Below are 14,627 nucleotides of genomic sequence, written 5' to 3'. Positions count from 1 at the left end.
CAGGGAGGTATTAGTGAGTGACAGTTTGTGAGTTAGCAAATGTATTTATTTGCAAGACTGATGTCAGTACCACCTTTTTAATGAAGTATTTTCACGGTAATTTTTTGTGTGTGTTATAGTGGCTGACACACTCAGTCCCACTTGGCACATGATTCAGCTGTAGAAACTTGCATGTAACTCCCTAATCTCTTTGGGGGTGATGGACAGCCCCCCTTTATGAGGTTAAAGTGTGACTCTACTGGTTGCCTTGTAACGACAGCCTCCCCACAGCTAGTGTGTCTGGATCTGCAAACTGTCAGCCGCTGCTTTACCTCATTCATGTTAGGAGATGGGCGGAAAGGATAGCAGTGAGGGCCAGTGAACTGGCGGGTAAATGCACTTGCCACCTAACCTGATAACCTGAGTTTAATTCCTGGAACTCTTTTTGTAGGAGGAGAAAACTGACTCCCAAAAGTTGTCTTCTGACTGTCACACTTATACTATGGCATGTGCTTGTACACACACATACATACACACAAATTAGTGTAATAAGAGAATTTTAAATATTTGTCATTGATGAGACAGGGTCACAGACTAGCTGCTTTGACTGCAAGGATCTTCAAAGTGGACCTAGCAGAATGGCTCAAAGGTTAAGATTACTTGTTGCTCTTCCAAAGGACCTGGATTCAATTCCCAGTACCTACATGGTGATTCAAACTCTCTGTAACTCTAGTTCTAGGGGATCTGACACTCTACATGCACAGACATAGCACGCACGTAAATAAAATTTAAAAAAAATCTTCCAAACAATCGAACCTAATCCACACTGTTAAATTTGGATCCCCCTACCCATCCCCAGCTTCTGTAATTAGCAGCGAACATAAACACACAGGGTGCTGCTGATTCCACATGGGAATAATCAGGGATTCCATGGATAATTAAGTTGACAGTGGGAGCTGCAGGTACAAGACAGCAGTCTCAGGCATGCTGCTTCTTTGGGGGAAGACTCATCTGTGTGAGTGGTTCTATTGAGCCTCATTGTACACAGGAGACTAGAGAACAAAGTGAGCAATACTGGACATGCACTGTTCTTCCCCCTGGACTAACAGTTGAGGTTCTGGGCAGACTGCATTTCTGACCCTTCTGGAGGAATGTGTATAAATATCATCATGATTCATAAACTTCACATGCTAGGCAAGTGCTCTGCAGACTGAGCCACATCCCCGGCTCTGTATCTGTTTTTAACACATCTTACTTAATTGTAAGTGTGTATAGTTTGGTGTTTGATAGTGGTTAAGTATAACTGCTGGTTCATAAATTTCTATCCCAAGCACCATATAAACTGAGCATGGTAGCACATACCTGACATCCTAATACTCAGGGAAGGTAGAGACAGGGTCCCAAGAGGTCATGATCAACTGTATCACAGATAAAGTAAGATCAGCTTAGGATATATGGGACCTTTGTATCATACCAAAGAAAGACATGCCTATCCTAAAGTCTACAGATCTCTATAACATATATGAAAATTAACTGTAAAAGATTAATTAATTGATGAATAGAAGATACGTAGTAAAGAAAGTGGAGGGGTTGGAGATGGCCTGGGTATTTAGAGCACTTGTTACTCTTGCAGACAGCCTGCGTTTAATTCCCTGCACCCAAATTGTGGCTCAAAATCATCTGTGACTCCAGTTCTAGAGGATTCAATGCCCTCTTCTGGCTGCCTCGGGCTGGTGCATATAGTATACATGCATCATGCAAGCAAAACACATGTGTAAAATAAAAAGAAACTATAGGCATTTCATTTTTCATTTCATTTTTATTGTTATGAGGGAGACTCCCAAGTATATGCCCAGGGTAAGGATCTTCTGGCTCTACCTCTCTAGTGCTGAGATTATACATGTATGTGTGTCTCAAAAACGTAGCAGATTTTCATTTATGGAATCTAGGTATATCTATAATTCTTATAATACTTGTGCTTATTTTAAGTCTTTCTTATTTAAGAAAGATTTGAATGTTTCAAAGCTTCTTCCATAGTGAAATATATGATCACTCAGGTGTGGTGGGTGTAACACCTGCCTGCCATGCTTGAAGCCAAGTTTAATCCTTAACACCAACCAAAATAAAGGAGTTGAAACCAGGCTTGCTGGCACACACTTGTAATCTCGGCATTCAGAAAGGCCTAAGTTCAAGCCAGCCTGCATTACATAGCAAGACCCTGCCTCATAAACAAAGCACATTATAATTTAACAAATGGTCATAGTGATGTTAGTCTTAGCTTAAATTTTCAGTGCAGTTAGACAACATAGACTTAATAACTGGGTAGAAAAGTGAGCGATGACATTATCTATATTGGAAAGAGCATTTCTAATGTGTGTGATTTTGGATAGTCACTAGCTGTCTATAAATCTCAAATATCTCTTTCAGTGGGGGAAAAGGTTAAATAACAGGTCTAGTGGATTGGATTGAACCATTCCTGACTATAAAACGATGTTTGGGATATAAAAGTGAGATATCCCTAAATTGGCTCTTTCCCCTCATTTGTTGCTGCCTTCTCCAGAAGTCTGTCTGTACTCAGTCCACTTCCTGTTGATGAAGCGTCACACACTCGACTAATGGGGCATGGGTTATAGTTTGGGTAATTAGGAAAGTCAGATTGGTTGCTTCCTCAAAGGACAGGGCCAGTCACTGAAGGCCGTAATGCTGTGGCAAGGAAGGACAGTGTCTGATTTCGTGTGCAGCAAAAGCATCTCGAATTACCTGCTCTTCCTGTGATGGGGGAGCACACGGAGCGAGTGTTTGCATGGGGCTGGGGTAAGGGGCAGGTGAGCACTAGTTTTCTTCTTGACTTCTTCAGAACGTCCTGCAGATGACTGGCGACCTCAGTCCCTGCAGATCCGGCGCCGTGCTAGTGCCCACACACAAGTGACCAGTGTCTCTGTTTTAGGGGGATCAGCACAGTGCACATAGCAGCAGCCGGCCTTCCTTGGCCCCAGTCATCACTGGCCTACAAAACTTGGTTGGCACAAAAAGAGCTTCTGATCCTCCCCAAAAATGTAAGTTCAAGGCCAGCCCAAACTACTTCGTGTGGCCTGTTTCAGGAGGAAAGGATGGGAGAGGGGAGCACAGGTCTCACAAGCAACAGAAAGGCAAAGACTCAGAGTGCATGAGAAAGCGCAGGTGGCTGGAAGGGGTGAGAAGTGCACATGTCCTGAGAACAGAGGGGGCAGGGGTTTTTAAGTTCCTCTTAAGGTAGTGTAACATGTGGGGCCGGCTTGTTGGGGTTTCTGTCCCTCCTAGTACCCCAACAGCCGGCAAGCAACAAAGAAAATCACACACAAGACTCCATAAGGTTATAAACTGATTGGCCCATTAGGTCAGGCTACTTATTAGCTCTTATAACTTATGTTAACCCATTATTCTCATCTATGTTAGCCATAATGGCTCCGTACCTTTCTCAGCTGGGCAAGTTACATGCTGCCTCTTCGGTGGCCTGCACAGGAGTGGCTGAGAGAGAGCTTCTGCTTCCAGAATACTCCCAGTCTCTTTTCTCCACCCCTACTTCCTGTCTGGCTTTCCCGCCTATACTGCCTGCCTGGCCAATCAGCGTTTTATTAAAATATGATTGACAGAATACAGATAATTCTCCCGCACCAAGGTAGGGCAGAAGGAATGCACAGAGAAATGTAAATGTGTTGTCCCCACCTTTGAGTCACCATATTTCAGGCCATTGCTGCTGCACCCATCAGCTTTAGTCAGACCGAATGACTATGGCCACGTCGGTCCTCTCTGGGACACCGCCCCTGAAAACTCAGCTGCTCTGATACTGAGGAGAGGTTTGCCGTGCTTGCTCTAGTCTCCCTTCTTGAAAATCTAAGGAATGCCACTGTCCTTAGGGGAGTGTAACTTAAGCATACTACCTCTGATTCAAAAGTATTAATGAATGCTCTTCTTTCATAGGCGCAGAGATGGGACCAAGAACTGTTGAGATAATCAGAGTAAGTCAGTTACTATTTTTATTCTATTTTGTACATTTCTCTTCTGGATATAATTTATCCGATTATTTGTTCTTCCAAGTTACTAAAGTAATTATGTAACAGAAATAGATTTTTAAAAAATAAATTGAAACACACAAGTGACCTTTGTGAATATTTTAGTATAACCTTTTCATAATGGTGTGTGTGTTTAAATTCCACACACCAGAGAGTGTATTGGAAATCCTCTTGTAGCTCCTCTTCTTTACCTTGCTGTGTGCACTTGGAGCCGTGTGCTCTTGATAGCACAGAACACGACTGTTACTGGCGGTGTAGTATTCTCTCTACTGTCAGCTTCCTCTCGTTAGCATGTTTCTTTTTATTCCTTTTAGATTTAGTTTTAGTTCATGTGTATGAGTGTTTGGCCCGCATGTAGTCTGTGCATGCCTAGTACTGACAGAAGCTAGAAGCAGGCAATGGATTCCCTGGAATTGGAGATACTGGTGGTTGTGAGCCACCATATGGATGGTGGGAGTTGAACCCACATCCTCTGCAAAAGCAACAAATGCTTTAACTGTTCAACATCTCTCTAGCCCCCATGTTTAGTATTTACCTTACATAACAAACATTGCTATATTTACATTTTTGCCTCAACTCAGGGTGCAGCTTGGTTGCAGAGTGCTTGGCTCTCTTATGTGAGGCCATGTGTTCCAACTCTAGCATGGGAAGGTTATTTCTTATTAAAGGCTGTTATGTGTTGTTGAATTGCTCTTTTGAGAAGATTGTTTGAGGTTTATTCCAGTTCATACATTTTTAGATGCTGATTTTCAGCTCACATGTGATATCTAGAATATTAGAAAGTAGATTGTAAACTTGAGGTTCAAGCATAGTAATAGGACTGTGGCGCTGTTGTACTCGGTATAACCAGTACAGTAAGGTGATTCCCTGCACAGCTCGGCTCTCTAGACTCAGGCATAACTTATGCTCTCCCACTTGCTCTTTGACTGTGTTTATTTGGTAGAGCTGCCTAGCAAAACATTATAGGTTGGGTGTCTTCAACAGTAGATGCTAGCTTCTCATAGCTTTAGAGATTTGGGGGGTAGGGTTAGCTTTCTCTGAGCTCTCTTGGCTTGCAGATGGATGTCTTCCTGCGGTGGCCTTGTGTGACCTGTTCTTATGTGTTTCATCATTCTGGAATCTCTTGTGTTATATAGCCTCTTCCATGAGATTCCTGGTTGGACTGATTTAAAGCTCACCCTAGCGGTCCCATTCTAAAGACTTTGTCAAAGTGGAGTCATGTTCTGAGGAACGAGAACTCGGGGCTTCAGTATTAAACTGTGATTGGACGCAGTTGTCTATAACATCAACTCACTGCTCTTCCATTTGAGTCCACCTCAATTTTGCCATCTATAGCATGGGCTTGTAGAAGTAACTCAAATCCTAGACCAATACTTTGTATGGATTAAATGCTGAGCCTGACACCTCGTGCCTGTAATCTCTACGTTTTGGAGGCTAAGACAAGAGGATTGCCATGAGTTCAAGACCAGCCTGGGCTACGTAGTCACTTCAAAGTCAGCCTGGCCTACAGAGACCCTGTAAGAGATAAAGAGTATGTAATTCTGACTCCCTGCTAAAGGCTAAAAAGTGGCATCTGTCCTTCCTGGCTGAAATTTAGCCAAGCTTACTTGTCCTGTATCTTTCCGCTAGAGCGGCAGTTCAAATGCTCTTTGATGAAGAAGTTAAATACACCAATTTAACCAATTTACACAGTTGTAGATAAAACACAGATGGAGCTCAGACCAAAGTATTTTGAGATTTTGAAAATATTTTACATATCTTTAGCCAATTCAGTCCTTTCTTTTTACAGGCTTCTATACTGGACCTGCTCATACTCACTCTATTCTCACATGGTCCATTCACAGACTTCATAATAAAACTTTTCTTGGGAACTGGGGAGACGGGTTAGCAGTTAAGAACACTGACTGCTATTCCAGAGGATGGGGTTCAGTCTTCCAGCATTGGTTCGCCACAGTCTAGAACTCCAGCTCCAGGGCTTCTGTGGTGGTTTGACCGAGAATGACTCCCATAGTCTCATATATTTGAATGTTCACTTCCCATTTGGTAGGCTGTTCAGGACGAATTAGGTGTGGCCCTGATGAAAAAGGTGTTGTCACTGGGGTGGGCTTTGAGGTTTCAAAACCCCACACCAGACCCAGTCCTGCTTTTATCTGCTCTGTACCTGTGCATTAGCTACTGCCCCAGGGTCCTGCCTGCCTATTTGCAGCATGCTCCCCACCATGATAGTCATGAACTGACCCTCTGAAACTGTAAGCGAGCCCTCAATTAAATGCTTTCTTTTCTATTACCTTGCTCATGGTATCTGTTCATTGCAATGCAAAAATAAGTAAGGATAGGATCCAGCACCCTCTTCTGGCTTGTTTGGGCCCTGCACACATGTGGTACACAGATGTACATACAGGTAAAACACCCATACACATAAAATAAAGTTAAGTTAATATCTCTTGGAATTTTGCACAGAAAGTTTTGCCTATTGATAGATGCATTTAGAAGGTATCAATTGAATGCAAATTGAGTAGAAGCTCCCTGGAAGTGAAGCAATGCAATTATTCTAAATTGTAGTTATGGCATAGCAGCACTAATGATCATAGAATAATTCATCTTTATATCATCTAGGATGTGGGGTGTGTATGTGACATGCCTACCACATCCCACATGTAGAAGTCACAGGACAACTCAAGGGGATCAGTTCTTACCTTCCACCGTCTCGGGATAGGGTCTCTCTAGTTTCTGCAGCTGTACTTCATACTCCAGGCTCACTGGCCCATGCGCTTCTGGGCAGTGCTCCTGTCTGTCTCCCAGCTCCCTGGAGGAGTGCTTGGATAGCATGACTTTCAGGGACTGAACTCAGGCAGGCTTGGGTTTTATCTTCTCAGCTGTCTCCATGGCCCTAAGGTAGAGCGTTTTCCTTGATAACATTTTATTTGGTTTGGGCTCTAGAGACTAAAGCTGGAGCTTCATGCAGACTGTGACATGTTCTGCCATGAGCTCTCTCAGGCCATACAAGTCTGTTCTTATGTTCTCTTCATGGGGACCTTTTGGGGGTGCTTTTCTATGTTCCAGCTTTATTAAGGCATAATTGATGATCACTAAGCTACGAAGGGTATTGTTTCTTTTGTTTCTGTTTTATTTTTTGAGATAGAATCTCACTATGCAGCTCTGGCTAGTCTGGAACTTGCTATGTAGACCAGGCCGGCCTAGAACTCACAGAAATCCATTTGCCTATGCCTCCAGAAAACTGGGATTGTGGCCATCTTTGGCTATAAACTTGTTTGTTTTTGTTTATTGAGACAAGGTTTCTTTGTGTATCTCTGCTCGCGCTGGAACCCACTCTGTAGACCAGGCTGACTTCGAACTCAGAGATCTGCCTGCCTTTGCCTCTTGGGATTAAAGGTGTGCACACCACCACCCAGTGGCTAGGAATATTTTTAAATAAGTTTCAACTACAGAAGCTGTGTAACCATGTAGGTCCTTTACCCCATAGACTAGCACTTATGTACCCCGACTCTGTTGTTTTGTTTTCCCATGTAGGGGTCCAGCTAGGGGCCTGGGGCAGACAACTCATATCCATATAAAACAATGTTACAGTGTTACTTTCAACTGTCCTACATGTTCTGAAGAACATTAGAGGAAAAAATGGACACATTTTCCTGTGTCTTAGCAAGCTTGAGATTTTATCCTGGCCTTGATGGATGTTAGGTTGTATCAACCCTGAAGACCAGTGATGTTTATGCCTTAGCAGGCAGTCGACCAGCTAGACTGAGAGTGCAATTTCTGTCTGCCTTTGTAGTGATTCTAAGCAAAGTTTAATCATCGAAAACTTTGGTATGCCGGTTGAGGTCTCTTCTCCACGTAGTAGATTAGAACTAAGCCTGAGAATTCTGTGCATTTGTGCTCAGAATTCAGGGCCTCTTTCTAACTCTTTCCACACTGAATGTTCTCTCTTATTATTCAGCAGCAGATATGCCTGGTTTTGGTTCTTCTGACCCAAAGAATGGAGCTGACATCAGAATATCAGCAGTTCAGTCACCTTTTTAGCTCCCAGTTTGACTGGGAATCTCCCTCAGAACAAAAGTGGAACACACGTGTATGTGTACATGCATGCACATACATATGCTCACCTGCATGTGCTCACATACACATATATGCATGCTCACAAGTACATGAGCACAACACACACACACACACAGTAAAACTAGGGGCAGTGTACCCCTGCTGTTGTCACGACTCCCCCAGTTTTAGTTTCTTTCTGTTACAGAAGCTACGGCTGCTATCTGCATTTTGACAAGACTTTTCCATTGTAGTCAACGGGAGCAATAGATAGATTTGGCAAGAGTGCCAGCCCACTAGAACTGCAACTTGTCATTTGTGCCTTCAGTCATTTAAAATTATTAACCATCCTATGATGGGGGAGGAGGCAAGAGCCAGATCTCTATACAAGGGTCCATCTTTGCAACAATTTTCCCTACTATTTTACTTTCCTCTCAAAACTGCTGTCACAACAGTGGGCACCCTCTAAGATCCTTTGTCTAATGCAGTCATGCAGCTCTTTTGAAGCCAAGTGTGTTTGTTCACACCCAGAACATGATATGCGCGGCAGTTTAATCATAAACACCATATGAGAACACACTTGCCAAAGCTGCGTCAAATTGGCCGCTCCACTGAGCAGGAGCGAAGACTTTTGTTTTTTAATTTACTGTTGCTATTGGCTTTTATTGAGCCTCTTCTATTGGCCAGGACAGTACTACCCATCTTATTTATACTCGAGTCTATTTACCGTCTTGTGCATAAACTGGAGGCTCCCAGAGGTGGACTTCTCTGAGACCCCCCCAGCTACCCTGACTGCACAAGGTAACACAGGCCTTTATGATGCCCTGTATGCAACTCACGTTGTGCTGGCCTCCTATATCATGGAGGGTTTTTGTCCAGTAAAATTGGAGGGCCGGCTATGGATGCCTATTACCATAGATGCAGGCCTTCTGTTCTCTCTCTCTCTAGGAGCTCAGCGATGCCCTTGGAATCAGTATCGCTGGAGGAAAAGGAAGTCCTTTAGGAGATATCCCGATATTTATTGCTATGATCCAGGCCAATGGAGTGGCAGCACGTACCCAGAAGCTTAAGGTAGGTACCACCGAGGCGACTGGAGGAGGCCGACAGCGACAGGGGTGTTGGGTGGAGGAGGGGATTGTAGCCACAGGGACCTTGTTTAAAGTTGGAATTGCAAAAGCCATCAGCAACCCATGCTGAGGGCAGAATCCATTAACAAGACTGCAGACCTGAGATTCATTAAGCCCCTGGACATATAAAAATGTTTTTATCAGTGCTTTGCAGTAAAAGAAGGAATCACAGCTTCTTACAAACCTCTTAAACACTTTTAGCATCTCATTTACCCGAAATTGGTTTTTAACTCAGATTTGATCTTGGAATCTTCCACCCACTGAAAGTATCAAAATTTTTATGATTTTTTCCCCTGTTGTTCCTTAATCTTAACTGGGTATAAAAATTAAGCAGAAAATGCTTGGTTTCCCCATCAGAGCTTCACTGAACAGTTAATTCGTGCTCCCTACTCTTACTGGCAAATGTACGTATAAAATACCACTGTTACCAAAAATACAAAAGTGACCTGCAGTGCCTTTCAGTAATCAAATCTGGCCCCCTTCTTGTTTCTCTGATTGGGCCGCATTTGGGATAAGCCATAAAAATTCCCCACACTCCACAAGAGCCAGCCCTCAACAACAAGGCAGATGGGAAATACAACTCACAAAGAGTTTTAGGCATTCTTCTCAAATTTAATTTTTCCTAATGATAGTGATTTTCTCCCCCCTTTTGTCCTTCTAGGTGGGAGATCGGATTGTGAGCATTAATGGGCAACCTCTGGATGGACTGTCTCACACGGATGCTGTTAATCTACTGAAGAATGCCTTCGGGCGCATTATCCTGCAGGTATTGCGATCAGTGGAGAGCCAGCTGGGACGGGCAGATAAGTGGCAGCAGCAAAAACGGAGCAGTGTCTGGCAGTAGGCATCACCACCCAGCGGGGTGCTTGCTGATGTCAATTATGAAGGCTGAAAGCGAGAATTATTTTTATTCAGAAATTCTTTACTGTCACCCATACAGGCATGAGCAGGATTATATGAAAGTGTAACAAGGGGAGGAAAATTACTCTCCGCTTCGTGTGATAAATCAGCAAGGCTTCTAGTTTCCAGCATTCTTTTGTAAATTGAAGTTTGCAAGGAATAGGAAATGATTTCCTTTCTTACATCCAAGGACTGTCACTGGGCAGCCTAAACACTGTTTCCTATTCCTTTAAATGCAGAGAAAAATACAGTGCTTTCCCCTATGCCTTGAATGGTTGCCAGCACTCTGCAACTGTTGCCACATAGTAGTCACCAATTAAGGCAGACAATTATCAATCAGCTGTGGCCCTATGAGTATTGTCCAGAGACACAGGGAAATAGAGGAGGAAGTAAAAGCAAAATGTGTTGTTAGTTTCCCCAGCCCCTGTCTGAGCCTCCACGTGTCTCTGAGACTGGTGCCATGCAGAGACTTGAGAGGCTCACATTGGCAGTGACTTCCATTAATGAGTGGCCCATAAATGAAGGATTATAATCACCATCCTTCCGAAGAGGTAGTATAAGATAATTTATAGGTAAAAAGAATAAAACTCCCAGCCAGCCCTCAGATAATCCTAGCCTTAGTTAGAATCAGAAGATTGAATGGAAGGATCCTGACATTGGAGAGAAGTGATTTGTGGTTCTCAGCCCCAAGAGCTCAGTGGTCTAGGTTCAAAGTGCCAGAGCAGTTATCAAGGTAAAGAGCTCTCAGTACACATGATGGGGTCCTGAAACACTGTGGTTTCAAACAAAAGGCCAAATATTATTTGGGTCCTTAAGTGTCTGCTGAATGCCAACTAGAACAGTATGTGGGCAGCTTTGGCCTGCTTCTCATCGGCTGCCTGGCGTCCTCACGCAGGGTGGAAATTGCTGGTCATAGTCACTCATGCTCTTGCTACAGGAGCTTAGCTTGGCTTGCTTGTCCAATCTTCTAGTTCTACTGACCCTTGTCACTTGTTACAAGCACACCTCTTTAGCTGCAACTGCTAGTTACAGGAGACATGAGAGAGGAGAGCCTCAGTAGGAACATGAATAAGGAAAAGGGGTTTTCTCTTAGTATGTTGTATTACTGGTATTCTTACACGCTGACTAAATGCATCCAACAGCTCCACCTTCTTCACAAGGGCACATGGCACACGCTTGGTCTAAGATGTAGCTCGTGGTAGACTTTGCATAGCATGCACAGAGCCCTGGGTTGAGTTCCAGCACTCCTCCACACACACCCAAAAGACACAGTATAAAAGTATAACATTAACTGAAATTTAAAATTACCTCGCCAGGCATGGCACCTCTCAGTAATGGGAGCTGGCCAGGAGGATCCAGAGTTCAAGGCCTCCTTTGGCTACAACCTGAGTTCAAAGCCAACCCTGAGCCACTTGAGACCCTGTCTCAAAAAAACCAAGCCAACAAAAACTTAGCTTTTAGAAGCTTAGTTTGGTGACCATATCTATGGTCCCACATCTCAGGACACTGCGGCAGGAGGATCAGTAGTTCAAAGTTAGTCTTGAGTCTCACAAGAACAGAGTCCCCAAAGGTAACTCTTCATTCTAGTAAAATTGCTTCTGTCAGCGTAGTTTCTTATAAAGGGCCTGGGGAGATGGCCCCTCAGCTAAGAGCATTGGCTGCTCTTCTAAAGGAGCTGGATTTGATTCCCAGCACCCACATGGTTCACTGCCCTCTGTAACTCTAGTTCCAGGGGCATCTGATGCCCTCTTCTGGCCTCCTTTGGGCATTGCATATACTTGGTATACAGACATACACACAGACAAAATGCCCACCATACAAGTAAAATGAGAAAATTTAATTTTTAAAAAAATTGTATTTAAATATTTTTATAAAGTTGCAAATATACTTTTAAGTGATTTCAGATGAAAACTGTGGGTGAATAGTGATTGCTCTGCCCACTCTGACAGGGAGCTGCTTTTGTTTGGTTGGGTTTTGTTTTGGGCAAGGTCTCTCAGTGTATCCTTGGCTATTCCGGGATCCTTCTGCTTGAGCCTCCACAGTGCAGGGATTACAGGACTGTGAATGTGTCACCGTGGCTTACTGTAATGCTGTTAAGAGCCTCTTAGTGAAAGACGTCCTTTTTTTTCCGTTTCTGTGTTTTAAAGGTGACACTATATTTCGAGGTGTTCTCTCTTACAAATCGTGTTACTTGCTATTTTCATTTTCTTATCTGTGCTCTGAACATATCAGTGGGCCCTCTGAGGAGTTCACAATTGAGGTATTCACACTAAATATGGAGCTTGCATGACTGCAGCTGTAGCAGACACACAGATTAGCAAGGTCCCCTCTCAAGTGCCTTCCAGTCACATGACATTTATTTGAATTAAAACAATGTGCAACAGAATTGTATGGCAGCTGACTCATCACTAGACAATTATTTTTATTATCAGATAGACCGCTGGCAGGGAAGTAGACAAGGCCAGGTAATTGTGCCTGGTGATATGGAAAAAAGACATGTGCACGTGTGGTTTGTGTAAGCATGTCTGCAGGCCAAAGGTTGTTCCTTAGTCAAATTCCACCTTCCGCAAGCCCTAGCCTGTCTCCACCTCTCCAGCATGGGGATGATATGCACACACCCTACTTGTGGATGCCAGAGAGTCAACTCAGGTCTTCATGCCTGAGAGGCAAGCTGTTTGCAGACTGAGTCATCTCTGCAGCCCATGGAAAGAGCTGCAGTGGGTTTCTTATGCAATGCCATCAGCAAAGGTTGTTGGCTCAGGAAACATTACATCCTGGATTAGCAGACTACAGAGTGGAGAACCAAGAGGCAGCTAACCCTTCCTGAAGCTTGTTATCTCTAAGTATAAGAAGGAGTGGATGTCACTGCCTCTGAAGGTTGGTGGATGCTTATTGACAGTTCCAGACTGAGCAACTGAGGTTGACTAGGCTTATGGAAGTGTTTTTAAATGTTCCTAGTTTTATTTGTTTCTTGTAATTTGAGAATTTGTCCTACTTGGGGTTTTTTTTGCATATGAAATGACTATGAAACTATTCTTAATAGTTAAAAATAGCTAGAAAAAAAGACAGGTTTTTTTGTTTTAAGATTTCTCTTTTTTATGTATAAGTGTGTGTGCACTTGTGTTTTGTCTTTGTGTCGGTGTGAATAAATGCCACGTGTGTGCAAGCGCCATGAATGCCAGAGTGGGCATTGGGTTCCTTGGAGCTGGAGATGCATGCAGTTGTGACCCTCCTGATATAGATGATAGGAAACAAAGTCGGATTCTCTGCAAGAGCAACAAGCACTCTTAACCACTGAGCCACTTTGTCAGTCCACTAGGAAAAAAAATTCTAATTTTCTGCCTTTCTTTGAGGACATAAGAAGAAGTAAGGGAGCATGTCAGGCATTTCTATCGTGATCAGAACTTGTGGAGATTGCTTTGGTAGATGGGTGGTCGAGGCAGCATTAATTAAACAGATAACCCAGACTGACCTCACTATGAAGCTAAGGCTAGTCTTGAACTTCTGATCTTAGTGTCTCACTCTCTTTTGTTCAGGATAATGTGCCCTTGATGGCATTGTGCTTTTAGGGACACTGGTGTGGGGAGGCCGAGCAGCCTCTTAGCCAGGAAGTATGCCGTACATGCTCAGTGTTGGAAATGAGGACAGACTTAAAAGCCACTTGAACTTCTCCGTGTTAACACCATTGCCTGACATATTGCACGTATTAAACAATGGTTGGGTAAGTGAATCAAAATGGAAGAGAGGGATCACAGAGCCTAGGAACAAGTTTGGAGATCAGAAAAAAGTGTTTAGCTCCAAGAGACAGTAATTAAGAGATTGTATACAAAATAGTTCTTTGGGTCGCCCTTCACGGGCATTCTTCAGGTCTTGTAGAACTGACCTAAGAGACCCCAGTGGCAAATGAGTTATTAGGATAGCATAGAGAAAGTTGGAGATGTGACTCAGCTGGAGAGTGCTTGCCCTGGGTTCAGTCCATAGTGAATCCATGAGTGAAGGGAGAGCAAGCCAGGAAATCTAATGTCCAACAAATAGACAGTATAAACAGAAACACAGAGCTGAGAGAAAAGAAAAATATTAATCAGTGCACATATTAAATAATAGAAGAATAATACCTACCTAGGCTTTACATTTTTTAAGAGAAAAGTACTTGCTAGCTATAAAAGAGCAAGGCATTTGAATGGCACTGGCTTTTTTGAAACCAGTCTTCTGAGAGAATTACTTTAAGGTGTACTCCAACAAATGAACAAAGTACGACAGCAGCCAGCAAAGTGCTGGACACATTGCAGTCTGGCAGTGGCACAGAGAGCAAGCAATCTTGGAACAGCAGCACATAGAAATAAGACCTCTGAACTAAAACAGGCAGAGGTGGCTCCGTGGGTTCAGCACTTGCCACACAAGCCTGATGACACAAGTTCCATCCCTGGTCCCATAGTGGAAGGAGAGAACACTCGCCAATGTTGTCTTCTGATTTACACACAGTAAAATAATAATAATAAAATTAAAATAGTGAAAAAGA

At 43.4% G+C, this 14,627-nt stretch overlaps 1 protein-coding gene across 6 annotated transcripts in view; it reads left to right on the top strand.

The window, feature by feature from the left end:
• Patj (PATJ crumbs cell polarity complex component) overlaps nucleotides 1-14,627 on the top strand; it is a 317,812-nt gene that overhangs the window by 281,015 nt on the left and 22,170 nt on the right. For all 6 annotated transcript variants that reach the window (XM_085686293.2, XM_085686290.2, XM_085686292.2 and 3 more), the window contains 4 exons: nucleotides 2,927-3,035; nucleotides 3,940-3,977; nucleotides 9,030-9,152; nucleotides 9,870-9,974. In XM_085686293.2, coding sequence (XP_085542419.2) covers nucleotides 2,927-3,035; nucleotides 3,940-3,977; nucleotides 9,030-9,152; nucleotides 9,870-9,974 — 375 coding nt within the window. The remainder of the gene's footprint in view (nucleotides 1-2,926; nucleotides 3,036-3,939; nucleotides 3,978-9,029; nucleotides 9,153-9,869; nucleotides 9,975-14,627) is intronic.

The sequence above is a fragment of the Myodes glareolus genome, chromosome 3 (assembly GCF_982192425.1).
Source record: "Myodes glareolus chromosome 3, mMyoGla1.1, whole genome shotgun sequence".
In the NCBI taxonomy this organism is placed as follows: domain Eukaryota; kingdom Metazoa; phylum Chordata; class Mammalia; order Rodentia; family Cricetidae; genus Myodes; species Myodes glareolus.
Note: the sequence above shows the minus strand (reverse complement) of the source record. Positions and strands in the feature narration are given on the sequence as shown.